Source organism: Saccopteryx bilineata, chromosome 5 (assembly GCF_036850765.1).
Source record: "Saccopteryx bilineata isolate mSacBil1 chromosome 5, mSacBil1_pri_phased_curated, whole genome shotgun sequence".
Taxonomy (NCBI): Eukaryota; Metazoa; Chordata; class Mammalia; order Chiroptera; family Emballonuridae; genus Saccopteryx; species Saccopteryx bilineata.
In genome coordinates this window covers 218,494,030-218,510,973 of record NC_089494.1, presented here as the reverse complement: position 1 = coordinate 218,510,973, position 16,944 = coordinate 218,494,030, and the positions used below count along the sequence as shown (strand labels likewise).

At 35.6% G+C, this 16,944-nt stretch overlaps 1 protein-coding gene and 1 pseudogene across 11 annotated transcripts in view; one reads left to right on the top strand and one right to left on the bottom strand.

Moving 5' to 3' along the window:
- Positions 1-2,227: 2,227 nt before the first annotated feature.
- On the top strand, positions 2,228-2,852 carry LOC136306329 (transmembrane protein 101 pseudogene; annotated as a pseudogene).
- A 4,667-nt stretch (positions 2,853-7,519) lies between these two features.
- Positions 7,520-16,944, bottom strand: part of TECRL (trans-2,3-enoyl-CoA reductase like) — a 92,799-nt gene continuing 83,374 nt past the window's right edge. For 3 of the 11 annotated variants that reach the window (XM_066232852.1, XM_066232853.1, XM_066232848.1), the window contains 2 exons: positions 16,380-16,425; positions 15,366-15,528 (listed from right to left, as the gene is read on the bottom strand). In XM_066232852.1, the coding sequence (XP_066088949.1) occupies positions 15,401-15,528; positions 16,380-16,425 (174 nt within the window). In that variant the 3' untranslated portion in view covers positions 15,366-15,400. Of the gene's footprint in view, positions 7,929-8,285; positions 8,432-9,196; positions 9,235-15,365; positions 15,529-16,379; positions 16,426-16,944 lie in introns of those variants that run through there. The other 8 variants (XM_066232849.1, XM_066232847.1, XM_066232846.1 and 5 more) reach the window with 8 other exon arrangements.

Sequence of the window (16,944 nt, the reverse complement as noted above, 5' to 3'; positions counted from 1 at the left end):
GTCAGCAACACTGGGCTTCAACCCAGTGACTTTTGGGCTAATTCAGTGACAGTGCAGTCATGTTTATAATTCCATGCTCAAGCTGGCAACCCCATTCTCAAGCTGGTGAGCCTGGGTTTAAGCCTGTGACCTTGGGGTTTTGAACCGAATTCCTCAGTGTTCCAGGATGACACTCTCACTAATGCACTGCTGTCTGGTCAGGCAAAACAATATAAAGATTTAATGCAATCCCCATCAAAATCATAATGGCACTTAAAAAAAATATCATCATATTTGTATGAACCACAAAAGACCTGAAATAGCCAAAGTAATACCGAAATAAATGAACATAGCTGGTGGTATCACACACCCTGACTTCAAATTATACCTCAAAGCAACAATAATCAAACAGCATAGAATGTGTTTTAAGGTCACCTTTAGTGGAATAAATATCTCTAAGATTTTTTTTTGTTAATACTAATATTTCCTTTAAGCATTTTTGAACATTATTTTTAAAATTTTTTACCAGGTGGAGAGTATGAGCATTGATCATATAAATAAATATGTGTATAAATTAAACATCTAAACTGATTTATATTGAGAATCATATATGTACTTATTATAGAAAAGTGACAGATCTAGAAGGTAATAGAAAGTGAAAAAACGATGAAAGTATATAATATTTTTGTAAGAGGAGCTACCATTAGAATTAAACCTTTGAAAAAATAAATACCTGAACAGATATTTAGGTGCCTTTCCTTTCCACTCAGAAAAGCAATTTTCTATTTTGTGACTTCCCAGGGGACCTAGAAGAAAATTATTTTACAAAAATTTTTAGACATTGACTAATTTGTTTCTAATGAAAAAACAAGAAAACATTGTCCCTATAATCACATAATTGTGTTCAAATATGTAAGAGTAGTATAATAAAAAAGTCTTTAAAAATAACTGCTGTAGTTCCATATTTTCACTTTATGAGAAAACAGAGATGCAATAATTGTCTTATTAATGGACAATACTATTTAACTGGTAATATAATTCTGCCTTACATTTCAATGCTTTCCTTTTTTGTAGTGTTACCTTTGATTGACAATCTATTAAATGAAAAATACAAGTTAATATCTAAAGAATGACACTACAAATTCTAAGTAAATTACATCAGTTATTTTTATATGAGACAGAATAAGCCTAAAATGCAAATATATTTTTTATATCAAAAAGCTTTGTTTTTAAGGCAAACCGTTACATTCAAACCATGTGGATATAGTCGTATGGCTTACAAGATTCTCTTGGTAGAGGAACATTAGTACATGGAAGTTGATTTCAGTTTTTCCTTGTCATATTGCGGTTCACTTTTCACAATCTCATTGTATCACAGATTTTTAAATTGCATGTATCTAATTTTGTAATGCAGATTTTTGCTATGTTGCGGGATTTAGTGCTATATGGGTATTTTTATATATCTACTAATTATTTTGGTGGTAAAATAAGCATTTTTCCAGTCTAAAAAATTGAAAACAATATAAAAAATATTACTTAACACATATTAAAATAATATTTAATCGAAATAAAATACTACTGGTAAGTACCCATATAGAATTTTATATGTTATTAAAATTACATAGGTTTAAGAGTGTAGAAAGTGTTTAAGAGCATAGAAAGTGTTTATAAGAGTGTGGGAAAGGTTAAAAGAGTGTGGGGAGGGTTTATAATGCCTTAAAATATAAATAAATAATAAAATAAATATAAAGTTGCTATTTTGTGGATTTTCGCCTATCGTGGGCAGTTCTGGAACCTAACCCCCCGTGATAGACAAAGGACCACTGTATTTTTAGTATGTTGTATTGTGGTGTAAATTTCAGACATTACATTTTGTTCTATTAATTCTCTATCAGCATTTGGACATGCAATTTGGAGGTCCTCAGTGATATGAATCCAATAAATACTGCTCTTTAATACCAAACGGGTTTCACATTCAGGTTAGATTCAAGACCAAAATAAAATGATGTAAGTCATGAATAAATATATATAATGTTCATCAAATTACCTAGAGAGAGAATATGGAAATTAAGGGGAAAGATTAAAGCTTTGCCAGTTTGGTCCTTCGTCAGGGCATATACAGGAACAGATGTTCCTGTCTCTTTCCTGCTCTCTCCTGTCCTCTCTCTAATTTCAATAAAATATACATTAAAAAAAATTAGGCAGCGGACTGCCCTTTCCCAAGATGGCAGCGAAGGAAGCCGACATCCCAGTACACTATCTGTACTTCGACATGGGGGCGGCCGTGCTTTGCGCTAGCTTCATATCTTTTGGAGTGAAGCTGCGCTGGTTCGCGCTGGGGGCCGCACTACAGCTGGCTATTAGCACCTATGCTGCCTACATCGGGGCTATGTCCACTACGGGGACTGGCAGAAGGTCCACATCATCACGTACAGTTGCTGATAGTGGTGCTGGGGAGCTCTACTGTCGGAAACCCCGCAGTCGTTCCCTCCAGGCTACCGGGCAGGTCTTCCTGGGCATCCACCTCATCTGTGTGGCCTACTCACTGCAGCACAGCAAGGAGGACCGGCTTGCGTGTATGAACCGTCTCCCAGTGGGGGAGCTCAGGATCCAGCTGTTCTTCGTGCTGTATGGCATCCTGGCCCTGGCCTTCCTGTCTGGCTACTACCGGACCCCGGCCGCTCAGAGCCTGGCTGTACTGCTGCCCCTGGTCATGCTGTTCATTGATGGCAGTGTCGCCTACTGGCACAACACACAGCGCGTTGAGTTCTGGAACCAGATGAAGCTCCTTGGAGAGAGTGTGGGCATCTTTGGGGCCACTGTCATCCTGGCCATTGATGGCTGAGTTGCACAGGGATAAGTTGAAATGTGTGCAGGGAACCACTGAGGGCCACTCTGTCTTCCTCATTGTTGGCCCATTCATGTTTATTTATGCTTTTCTATCAGTTTGTTTGATTCTTTGCTCTGTGTGTATGTGTATGTGTTGATGGTAAGAGGCAAGTCTGTTCCCTAATTTCTGGGTTCAGCCCTTGATGGGGAGGACCCCTAATGATGATGCCTTGTAGGGGTTTTATTCCTGTTAGGAGGAGAGCTGAGTCCAGCTGCTCCCCTGGGTCTCATGTCCCAGAGAAGAGAGTACGGCAGAGCTGGGGTAGGAGTACTGAGAGTGGGAAACTGAGGAAGTAAGACTAAGAATCAGAAATGAGCAAAAGTGAAAAATTCCTTCTGAACCTGGCAGATGCAGCCAGGCTTTGCATTGCTTTTCGGAGGCTGAGTGTGCGTGTTCACATGTGGATCGGGCCGGGAGGAGCAGAGGGGCTAGACTCCACAGAAGCCACGTGGATTCTCAGGATATTGCCAGAGGCAGAAATAACACTAGCTGTCACCAACCTTGAGATCAGAGCAGGCTCCAGTATACTCAGGAGTGAGGGGCGGGGCAGGAAGGGGCCAACTTCTTGCCTCCTGCCTTCTGTTTCCAGCTGCATGGTTGGCCTGGTGGCGGTGAGTGCCCTCCCAAACACCAGACCACACAGTCCTCCAAAAATAAACATTTCATATAGAAAAAAAAAATTAAAGCTCATTGTTCTATGCCCTGAGAATTTATCAATTGTCAGTTTAAGTGGGTATGAGTAGCAAAGTAACTAGTTCTACTGAGTGCTTATTATGTAGCAGGAGCGTTATACATAGGTAAGCTCTGTCCTAATCTTTCATTGGCCAGTTACTTTTCTCTCATTAGAAAAAAATTCCCTATTCGGAGTACACAGTCAACTTTCTTGTGTTGTTTAAGAGGATGTATTATAATATGACATTTGGTCAGCCCCACCAGAATATCTGCCCTTTATAAGGAGGGAGGAGGGTCTTTACCTGTATCAACATAGAAGCGTGTGCAGTCCATCTCCCTGTGTCAGCTATTGGAAAGGGCTTACTGGCAGTGGGAGACCTGCACATTGCAGAAACTGATATTTTTGTATCTCTTCTTTCTGTGAGTGATGTGTGTGTTGGGTCTTACTTGGCTACACCTTAACTGTAGAAAATTGAGTAGACTGATGTTTGTGAGCTCCTACTTATGGTGGCTGGCATTGTCATGATTTTATCATCCCTCACAATGGGAATTCTTACTTGTGATTGGTAGCTAGATCTATCTTCCTGCTCCACAGATAGTGTCTAATATATTTGTTATATATAGTTGGCTCATTGTGTTGTTCAATTCCTCTACTTCCCTAGTGTCTTGTGTGTCTGATTGTTCTGTTTACTATTAAAAAATAAGATATTTCCTAACCAGGCAGTGATACAAGGATGGAGCTTTGACCTGGAATGCTGAGGACTCAGGTTTGAAACCCCAAGAGGTCACCAGCTTGAACATGGGCTCATCCGGCTTGAGTGTGTGATATAGACATGATCCCATGGTTGCTGCCTTGAACACAAAGGTCACTCACTAGAAGCCCAAGATCGCTGGCTTGAGCCCAAGGTTACTGGTTTTAGCAAGGGGTTACTGGCTAGGCTTGTGCCCCCAGTCAAGGCATGTATGAGAAAGCAATCAATGAACGACTAAGGTGCCACAACTACAAATTGCTGCTTCTCATCTCTCTCCTTTCCTGTCTGTCTCTGTCTGCCCCTCTCTGTCTCTTTCCTTTGCTAAAACAAAAGAAAAAAATAACTCAGATATTAAACTCTCCAACCATTATTGTAGATACACCTATTTGTGGACAAGTCCTGCCGGGGGTGAGGACGACGGAGACGCAAAGACCCAACTTCAGGGACCAGGTTCAGTGACACAGATCCACTTTATTCAGGAAGTAAACTAGCTTATATTCATGGGTTCAGCCAATAGGATGTTACAGTGTGTCCTTCAAAGCCAATGGCTGAAAAGAACAGGGAGCTGTATGGTTGGCAGTAAGTCACTTCCTTATAGCAGGCGAGCTTCCTTCCTGGGTATGCTCAGGAGGCTTCTAGGAGCTGGAGTATTCTCACAGCATTGCATCAGCCACAGCTGCTAGGAATGCACTCTGCGCTCCGACCACACCTATTTCTCCTTTCAATCCTATAAATTTTTGGCTCATATATTTTGATTTTTTTTATTAGGGACAGAAGTGTTTATAGTTGCTATATATTTTTAATGTCAATATTTTATTAATAAATAATGATTTCTTTGAACTTAATCTCTTCTGAACTTTTTTGATTTAAAGTTTATTTTGTCTTGTGTTGGTAAAGCCATACCTATTCTTCATTGATTACCACTTGCATGAAATATCTTTTTCCAAATGTTTACTTTCAATCTATTTGTGTCTTAAAATCTAAAGTGAGTCTCTTGTAGACAATAGAAAGTTGCAGCGTGTTTTTCCTTAAGTTTATTCTGTTAATCTCTGTCTTCCGATTGAAAAACTTTATCCATATAAATTTAAATTAATTACTGATAAAGAGGGTTTACTATTGTTATTTTGCTATTTGTTTTTTATATGTTTTTATAGCATTTTTTATCCTCATTTCCTGCAGTACTGTCTCTTGTATTTAGCTGATTTTTTTCTAATGAAACATTTTAATTTTATTCTTATTAACTTTTGTATATATTCTATCACTATTTTCTTTCTGGTTGTCATGGTGGTTATATATAACAATCCTCAATTATAACATTGTGAGTTGAATTTATACCATCTTAACATACAAAAACTGTTCATTTATAGCTTCATTCTCACTTTTGTTAATGACAAAATTACATATTTCCACTTTGTGTGTCTCAAATCACAAATAAGTAATGCTTTATTCTTTAAAATTCTTTAAAAAACAAAATGAGAAGTTACAAACCAAAGTTATAATATTACTTTTTAGACTAATAGTTTTTTTAATAGTCTCTCAGTGGAATAGTCTCTCAATGGAATAGTCTCTCAAACCATGTGTGAAACAAAAAATAGAGTTATAAACCATTGTTACAATAATACTAGCTTCAATAATTGCCTGTGTATTAACTCATATTTTTATTTATATTGCTTTGAGTTACTGTTTAGCATCCTTGCATTACAACCTAAAGGAATAGCTTCAGAATGTCTCTCATGGCAGGCCCAGTGATAATCAAGTCCCTCAAATTTTATCACAGAATGTCTTCATTTCTTTATTTCTGAAGGGCCATTTTGCTAGATATGAGATTTATTTTGGCAGTTTTTTTTCTTATAGTACATTGAACATATTAGCCCATTGAGTTCTGGCTTTCAAGATTCTCATTTTTTCTTTGTCTATCCACAATTTCAGTCAAACATGTCTTGGTAGAAGTCATCCTGCGTGGAGTTCGTTGAGATTCTTGATGTTTATATTCATGTACTTTTGAAGTAAACATATATTAAATAATACTGCTTTTTTTTCTCATTTTTTTGCATTTTTTTTTCCCGAAGCTGGAAACGGGGAGGCAGTCAGACAGACTTCCACATGTGCCCGACTGGGATCTACCCAGCACGCCCACCAGGGGGCAATGCTCTGCCCCTCTGGGGTGTCACTCTGTTGCGTCCAGAGCCATCCTACCCCCTGAGGCAGAGGCCAACAGACTATCCCCAGTGCCCGGGCCATCTTTGCTCCAATGGAGCCTCGGCTGTGGGAGGGGAAGAGAGAGACAGAGAGGAAGGAGAGGGGGAGGGATGGAGAAGCAGATGGGTGCTTCTCCTGTGTGCCCTGGCCGGGAATCAAACCCAGGACTCCTGCACGCCAGGCCGATGCTCTACCACTGAGCCAACCGGCCAGGGCCAATGATACTGCTTTTTAAGTTACATTTCTTTGATAATTCATGAGCCTAACTACATTTTCATTTATGTCTTAAAAATATTCTCTTGATTTTTAAATAGTTTTCTTGTATTTTAGAGAAGCCAATGATTCAGTGGATGGAAGGGAGAACTAATCATTCTGGGAGTAGATAGCTTCTAATGCATACTTATTTTGTCAATAAAGCTATATGTGAATCTTACCTTTATACTTTCACCAATATCCTTTGGTAGAAAAATAATTATCTAACAATATCCTTTGGTAGAAAAATAATTATCTATCAAATGAAAGAGTCAAAAATATTCAGAAAAATATACAATGCAACTAAAGTTCCAAAAATAGAATGTTATTTTAATTATGTGTAGAATAGAAACATTCACAGATTAAGTTTTTAATTCCATATCACTGGTTTTTGAAGATAAATGTTTTAATGACAATTTTATTAAATCTTAATATTTATTTAATTTTACCTAGACTCTCATTCAATACCAGAAACATTTATTAGTATTTTGGAAAATTTTAACAAACTGCCTAGTGTATCACTAGCCTGTTAATTTATTTAATCCATAAAGAACCCAATGAATGACTCTTCTCCTTTGTCTACAGTTTTTCACTTGATGATATAATTATTTCTTGCATTATAATTTATCTGTGGATTATATATGTCATCAAGATATTTGGATATTCTGAGAAAAAAATTGTATTTCCATTTTTGAAATATTTCTAAAACAATGTTATCAGTGATTTCAGGGGCAAACTTTTCATGTTTTGTAATGTACTATACATAAATAATAGTGTTGAAACAAGGTGATTATCCCCTATATTCTTTCTAGAAATGTCAACATTTAAAATTTGTTTCTCTCCCTGGTCAGTTGTTTCAGTGGTAGAGCACCAACCTGTCATGTCCATGTCCCTGATTCAATTCACAGTCAGGGCACACAGGAAAGGCAAGCATCTGCTTCTCCACCCTTTCCCCTCTCCTTTCTCTCTGTCTCTCTCTTCTCCTCTTGCAGCCATGGCTCAATTGGAGCGAGTTGGCCCCAGGCACTGAAGATGGCTCCATGGCCTCCACCTCAGGGCTAAGAAGAGCTTGGTTGCTGAGAGCAATGGAGCAATATCCCATATGGGCAGAGCATCTCCCCTAGGGTTTGCCGGACGTATCCCCATCTGGGCACATGCGGGAGTCTGTCTTTGCCTTCTTCTCACTGAAAAATAAAATAATAAATTTTTTTATCACATAATATGTTTTTTAATACTCAGAGCATAAAACTGCTTACTTTGCTCACCATTGCCTATTAGTCCATTGTACATGTCCAGACATACTCTTATTTCATGAATTGAGTTGTAGGTAATAGAAATGATCATTTTCTCTAAATACTGTGTAAAAGTCTAAGTATTAGTGTTTTAAAACTGGACTTTTCCTCATGTAGAAGTTGCCAGAATAATAATTCATCTGAACAGAAACTAATTTTGCATTAGCAATTTATTTTACTTATTTATTTATTTTTAAGTGAGAGGAGGGGAGATATGCAGACAGACTCTTGCATGTACCTCAACTTGGATCCACCAGGCCACCCCCCTCTGAGGACAATGCTCTGCCCATCTGGGTCTGATGCTCTCAACTGAGCTATTTTTAGTGCCTGAGGTGGAGGTTCAAGGGAGTCATCCTCAGTGCCAGGGAGGACGTACTTAAGCAATCAATCCATGGCTGCAGGAGGGGAAGAGAGATAGAAAGAGAGAGAGAGCAGTGAGGGAGGGAGGTGTGGAGAAGCAGATGCTCGCCTCTCCTGTGTGCCCTGACTGGGGATTAAACCCAGAACATCCACATGCCAGGCCAATGCTCTACCACTGAGCCAACCAACCATGACCTTGCATTAACAATCTTAGATTCAACATTCCCAACTAACAAGTAGAGACCTAAAATGTAACTCTTGAAGGTGTTTCATCTACAGATTGAACTCTCTAAATCAGTGGTCCCCAATCCCCGGACTGCGGACTGGTACCGGTCCACAGAGAAAGAATAAATAACTTACATTATTTCTGTTTTATTTATATTTAAGTCTGAACGATGTTTTATTTTAAAAAAATGACCAGATTCCCTCTGTTACATCCATTTAAGACTCACTCTTGACGCTTGTCTCGTAAATTTGACAATTATATTTAAAAATACCACAGTTTTTACACCGGTCACATAATTTTATTTTGTGCATTTATCTGTCCCACCCTAAAGGCTGGTCCGTGGAAATATTTTTTGACATTAAACCGGTCCGTGGCCCAAAAAAGGTTGGGGACCACTGTTGTAAATCATTGTTCATTACTACATAATCAAGTATGACTAAGGCTTTATTGTTGCCTTCAAAAATGTGTAAAATATACTCTCTATTAAGGGAAAAAGATAGTAAGTATATAAAATATAATAAACAGTATATAAACAGGTATACTAGAATGTCTTTGTATATAATAGAGTATAATAATTATATTTGGGAGTTTAGAAGAAGTAACAATCAGAACCTGCCAGAGGAAAAGAAAGAAAGAGTAGGTTAGGTTGTGGAATGATTTATAGAGAAGTTGTCAATTTAGTTTAAAGATGGTCTTATAGCTTTATGGTTTTGGTATAAACACAGGTGTGTGTGTGTGTGTGTGTGTGTGTGTGTTTACACACACACATTAATGAAGATGAAGGCTGGTGAAAGTTGGAACAGACAAACCCCTTTAAGGGATCTTTTGAATTTTAACATTTGGCCCCATATTGTTCTCTATAATTGACCTCGAGTCTGCTGTCAGAAAGCAGAGCATTATTTTCACTTTCATTTAAATCCACATGTAAATTGAGTTATAAGTGCTGAATAAATAGTGTCATTATAATTATAATCAGGGTCTTAACATCTAAAATTATATGTACCTATTCATCTCTAATTTATCACAGTGTAGAGAATCATTTGGCAAGAAAAAACAGCTATTGCAAACAAACTATGTAAAATAGTAAAATAGCTAAAAGGATAATTTGCTTTTAATACAGTACATAAAGATTTCTTCCATATCAATACGAAAATTCAATAGCTTTGTGGATAAAAGACAAACAACAATTCACAGAAGAAGATACACAGGTGACTATTATTAAACATATAAAAAGGAGCTCAACTTTATTAGACATGAGGAATAAGTAAGTTCAGTAGTCAATGATAGATCAGTGCATGGTTAACCAAAAATAAAATGAAACATAGCTCACTGGGAAACCTGAGAGGTTTTCCTGTCTCAGAGTCTTATACACATCAATTTCAAGAGTCTAAAATGTTCTGCCTGCAACCTTTCAGCTGACTAAATACAAGTATCAGCTTAGAGAGAAAATTCATGTTTATACCACCTACCTCATCCTAGCCCTTCTATTGCTATTTACTCTGTCATATCACAAAATTCATTCCTGTATAGCATTAATCAGAGTCTAAAATTACTTTGCCACTCATTTATTTAATTGTTATATTCTCATTTTCAGCCTCAAATGGAAAGTTCCTTGAAAGAAAAAACCCTGCTTACTTTGTGCAGAATTGCTTAGATCAGAACACTCATTTTCAGATACTGAACATTGAAAAATATTTTCAATAAATTGGTAAAAGATTTATTATGTAAAACTAATCATTAGTCATATAATTCAAACATAGCTTTTATTATATGTTATTTTAGAAGCCATGAAAGTTAGCAATCATTTAGATCTGCAATAATTTTCTCTAAGAACATATATGCAGAAAATATTATAACTTAACTCAAACACTTTATTTTATAGGTAAGAAAACTGATACCCAAACAGGTAGACAAACCTAGCCAGCGACAGGTATTTTAAAATACTTTTTATATAATATTTTTAAATTTTATAAACTTAAATTAACTATTAGATTTAAAAAATTCTTGGCCCTGGCCGGTTGGCTCAGCGGTAGAGCGTTGGCCTAGCGTGCGGAGGACCCGGGTTCGATTCCCGGCCAGGGCACACAGGAGAAGCGCCCATTTGCTTCTCCACCCCTCCGCCACGCCTTCCTCTCTGTCTCTCTCTTCCCCTCCCGCAGCAGCCAAGGCTCCATTGGAGCAAAGATGGCCCGGGCGCTGGGTATGGCTCTGTGGCCTCTGCCTCAGGCACTAGAGTGGCTCTGGTCGCAACATGGTGATGCCCAGGATGGGCAGAGCATCGCCCCCTGGTGGACAGAGCGTCGCCCCTGGTGGGCGTGCCGGGTGGATCCCTGTCGGGCGCATGCGGGAGTCTGTCTGTCTCTCCCTGTTTCCAGCTTCAGAAAAATGCAAAAAAAAAAAAAAATTCTTAATGGGATTATATATTTTACTGTATTCTCTTTTGAATTAGCCAATAGTGATTAGGTAAGGAGTAGCAATTCCCTCTACTTGGAGATAATGCCAGGAAGTATGAGACAGCTTTTGAAAAATGGATATCAAATAAAAGATAATTATAGAAAAAGAATAAATTGTAAGAAAGAATTTGTCAAAGAAAAAACATTATTTCTAGGCCAGTAAACAATGGAATAACTGGAAATTATTCTTTGTAATTATTGTGAATATTCCTTATATTTAATATAAATAATAAAGATTTCCATACACTATTCTTATAGGATTTCATTTTTCAAACAAGTACTATAGAAATATGTCTTTTATATTATCAAGAAAGTGAAACGAGTAATTACAGATTTAAAATAATTGTTTTTATTAAAGTATAATTGGCATACTATATGGTATTAGTTTCAGATGTAAAATAGTGATTTGACATTTATATACCTTACGATGTGATCAGCACCATAAGTTTTTTAACAATCTGTCACTGTAAAATCATTGCAGTATTATTGACCATATTCCCTGTACTGTACATTATGTCCCCATGCCTTATTTATTTTATGAGTGCAGTTTTATACCTTCTATTCCCCTTCTCCTCTCTGACAGTCATCAGTTTGTTCTCTGCATCTTTGTTTCTGTTTGTTTTTTTTATATTTCCCTTATAAGTGAAATCATATAGTCTTTTTTGTTTGTTTTTGTCTGTCTGAATTATTTCACTTAGCATAATACTCTACATTTTGTGTTTTCACATATTTCCGAGCATTTTTTTTCTCATGTTTTAAGCTGCATTATCAAACTACAGTTAAAAAACAAAATCTCATTTTAGCAGGAATCTTCTGCATCTGGAAATGCTTTTGTACACTTCCACGACCAAACCTCCTCTGAAGGAGAGATAATTATAGACTTCAATATGCACCTGGGTGAAAATGAACTTTTCAGCAGCCATTAAATAAATGGTTTCTAATTATTATCCTTATGCAAAAGCTGTATAAATGCCTTTAATTGTACTTCTAAAGTAACACTTGCTATAATCACCTCTAATATCTAGGAGCAACCAAAAAGTTTTTCTTTTCTTTTAATATTAAATTAAAAGTAGAAGAAATCCTAATTATTGATTCACAGGTCATTTTATTTTATTTCATGAACACAAATGTTATAATTGAAATGCACTGACTGCTAACATTTTAAATATATTAAATAATAGTTACTTAAAATTGAATATAAAATATCTTATGAATATGTATAACTACTGGAAGATTACAGGTCAATGTACAAAAGCTTCTACTATAGCATTAATTTTTATTTGATTATGCTTAGATAATAGACATAACATTTTTATAGAGATGATTGAATAAACATATTTTAAAAATAAAAATGTTTTATTTAAAATTTATCTGACAGTATTGTATTTTATTGTCTCATTAAAGAAATGTCATCGTTTAAAATTGCTCTGTGTATCTGCAAATGAGTCAGAGACTAACTTTTGTTTTCTGAGACTTTTGCAGAAAAACAATTTGCACTACAGGTCTATTTTTATTCAACCTTAGTCAAACAAGTTTAAGAAAACACTTGCAAACAAACAAAACCATCTTTAAAGTAGCAGCTTGAGGTAGAAAGGATGGAAGGGGTGGGGGAGATATACTGTGATAATACAGGTGGTGTGGCTATGATTCAGCTGTACTTTTTCTTTTAATTTTCCTCCTTCTCCAGCTACTTTAAATAAGAAATATGTCAAGAATTGTGTGAGAGCTAAATATATGGTATTAAATTAAATTATGCATGCTTAATTATGTTCACAAAATATAAATACATCATTTACTATTGTTCTTAACAAAACTCTATGTGAAAGGTGCAAAGCTATGGCTCGTCCAGGGTAATAAAAAATACAAAATTAAGAGATCTGGAGTTAGAAGATGAGAGCTGTGATTATATCTTTCCACTCCTGCTTAGAATGATTTCCAGTGCTCGTTTGGAAGAGTATATGCATCTCATGCATCCTTGCTGCATCAAAGATCTTTTAGTCCTGAAACATGTGCAAACTTCTAGTTTGGCATCATCTGGTATCAGTTAAGAAAACAGAAAAAAATGCTTTGTCTTTTTACTGAGACATTTATCACTGTTAATTCCCTACACAGATGTACAAATATATGTGGTCTAATGCATTAGTGCTCTCTTTAGACTTCTGCATGATTCCATACTATTTTGCTAAATGGGTATTAGGGAGTTAAAGTTTGTTGTTGTCTTACCCTGAAATATTATAATATTATATATTTGAGAATGATAACAGTGGTTTTAAAAGGTTCTTTTGTTATTTCTTAAATAATCGACCACATATTTTAATAATAAACACCCACAGAATGCAAATAAACTTACCTTATCAAGAATATTTTTTCAAATACATATAACATAAGCTTTTATGACAATATTTATGTATATAGCTATATCTATAATATATATATGAGAATTAGAAATATTTTGGAAATAGCCAATCTAAAGAATCCCAAATTTAAAATGATACAACTAAAAATTTGTTTTAAATATTTGACTAATTTGTCTTGATTTTTGCAATAACAGGCATTTTCTTGTCAAAATACATGCACATACTCACACACACACAAGGCTTGAAGAAACCTTGGAATTAAAAAATATATAAAATAAGACATTGGCTGGTTGGCTCAGTGGTAGAGCGTTGGCCCAGCATGTGGAAGTCCCAGGTTTGATTTCTGGCCAGGACACACAGGAGAAGCGCCTATCTGCTTCTCCACCCTCTTTCCTGTCCTTTCTCTCTATCTCTCTCTTCCCCTTCTGCAGTCAAGGCTCCATAGGAGCAAAGTTTGCCTGGGTGCTGAGGATGGCTCCATGGCCTCTGCCTCAGGCCTCAGGCACTAGAATGGCTCTGGTTGCATCAGAGCAATGCCCCAGAGGGGTGGAGCATCGCCCACTGGTGGGCATGCTGGGTGGATCCCAGTTGGGGGGCATGTGGGAGTCTGTCTGCCGCCCCTACTTCTCACTTCAGAAAAATACAAGAAAAAATTAATAATAATAATATAAAAATAAAGCAAAAGATTTCTTCATTTTACATCTCAAAAAATCTTCAATGTACTTTCTCCATCATTACACATAATTAATGTGAAATATATATATTTCAATTTATATTTACATATAAACATGACATAAATATAAATGCATATGTAAATTTAATATATCAATATAATGCATATATAAATACATTTATATATGTAAATATAAATACATTTGCATATGTATTATATTGATATATTAAATATATATTTTATATATTATATATTATAATGCTGAAAATATATATTTATATATTATGTTAAAGTTATACATATTAAGTGATTTATTATTAATGTCTAGAAAATATTTTAATTACTATGATCTTAGAATAATAGCATATATTCTATGTATTAATATAAGTAAAGTAAACAATTAATTACAAGTGTTTTACTTTTCATTTGTGACGGAGACAGAGAGAGAGACAAAGAGAGGGACAGGGATAGACAGACAGGAAGAGAGAGAGATGAGAAGCATCAATTCTTCATTGCGGCACCTTAGTTGTTCATTGATTGCTTTCTCACATATGCTTTGACACAGCAGAGCCAGTGACCCCTTGGTAAGCCAGCAACCTTGGGCTTCAAGCCAGCAACCTTTGGGCTGAAGCCAGCAATTGTGGGGTCATGTCTATGATCCCATTTTCAATCCAGCGACCCAGTGCTCAAGCTGAATGAGCCTGCGCTCACACCGGCCATCTTGGCATCTTGGGGTTTTAAACGTGGGTCTTCCACATCCCAGTCCAACACTCTATCCATTGTGCCACTGCCTGGTCAGGCAAGTGTTTTACTTTTAATATAGGTAAAAGTTTCACAAGAAAATTAAAGTCTAAATGTAAGACATTAGATACTTCTCAAAGACATTTTAACTAATAAAAACATATTAATTACTATTAAAATAATATAAAAATTAAGTGATTTAAATGCCACAATTTAAAAAAATGTCTACTTTAGATTTCAAATATTTTAATTGTTTTAAGCATATAGTATTATAGAATATTTAATGAAGTAAGAAAATATTGTTCAAGGACCAATCCCTTGCAAGTGTACTTGATGCTATTTTTAGTTTCTTGTGTCTATAATTTCTATTTTTCATTTGCCTCAAGTTTATTACCCTAAATTTAGCTATATTATACCATTTTATATTTTTGCTCAGTAAAATTCCTGTGGTTTGTGAATTTCTGGTGGAACAGAGTAGTCAATCATCTTTGACCAAGTCTGCATTCATGAGATTATGTATACATTTTCTATATATAAGATAATTTATTTAGTTTTTACAGTATAAATGGAATCATTGCTGATTTCCTATGCATGTAAGAATTGAATTTCTTCAGATAAATCTTATGTTTCTTTTGTGCCCACAAAGACATCTGGATACTCATCAGAAGTGTAAAAATCCCAACTAGAAGAAAAAAGACATAATTATCTTTTTTTTTCTTATTTCTGTGATGGATATAGCAACTTATATTAGAAAAAATTACTATCATATATTGTTCTTAAAATATTTCTCAAAAGTTTTAGATTTTTCTATCAATTTTATTTACTCATATTTATTGCCTTGCTTATATATGCTTAGTCAATATTTATTGCATGGTTTTGTAAACATAGAAAGTATATAGCAGAGATCAAATTATATCCATATTTTTCATATCTTTGTCAAAAATACTACAAAATAAAGGATATTTTTTCTCTGAATTTCAGTAATAGTTTTCATATACATATAATATACCTCAACACACATACAAACAAATACATATGAGAAACAGAATTAATTTTGATTCAAAATTTTTGTACAGTGGAACAGGAAATGGATCTACTAGATATAACAACTATTCCTTCTAATAGATGAAGTTAATTGAATTGTTGCTTCCTTGCATGTGTTAAAATGCCCAGCATTCAAAATGATACACACATGCTCTCAGCCTTCCCTTCACAGACACTTATGGAGACATGAAGAGCACTTACTCGTGTCAGGGCACATGCACAAGAGAGAGTTTCAAATTAAATGTATTATTACTACTATGTCTTTTAAAGCACACTTTCTGGCTTAGATCGGGCCACAATATATAGCAATATATAGTAAATAATATTCCATTGTACTTTAAAACCGCTTAAAAATCCAAAATAAAAATAAAAGTGAAAGCATAAAATCCTTTTGCAAGCATGACAAACTTAATACTATATAGCACTTTATACTCAGAAATCACTTCTAAAGATACATTTATTTCAATTGTTAATAAATCTAGGTCTTACCTGGCAGTGTTTGTGTCATTACTGTGAAACTAATCCATGCTCCAATCTGATAGATTTAAACATAAATTAATATTTAACTATGAGTAACTTAGTAACTTGTTCATTTGTAACATTAAATAAGTAATTCAAAGCTAAAACCAGTAAAAAAATGATAAGTAGAAATAATTTTCCCCAAAATACTTTGTGTTAAATGCGATCATCATAAGCAATTCTATGAAACTATCATATTCACAAGAAGATGGAAGCCAGCCTGACCTGTGGTGGTGCAGGGGATAGAGCCTCTTCCTGAAAGGCTGAGGTCCCAGGCTAGATACCCTGAGGTCACTGGCTTGTGCACAGGCTCATCTAGCTTAAGCATACGCTCACCAGTCTGAGCACAGAGCTGCTGGCTTGAACTTGAGATCATAGCATGATCCCATGGTCACTGGTTTATGTCCATGGAGCCCAAAGTCACTGGCTTGAGAAAGGGTCCCTGGTTTGGCTGGAGGCTCCCAGTCATGGCACAAACAAGAAGCAATCAATGAACAACTGAAGTGATGAAACCAAGTTGATGCTTCTCATCTCT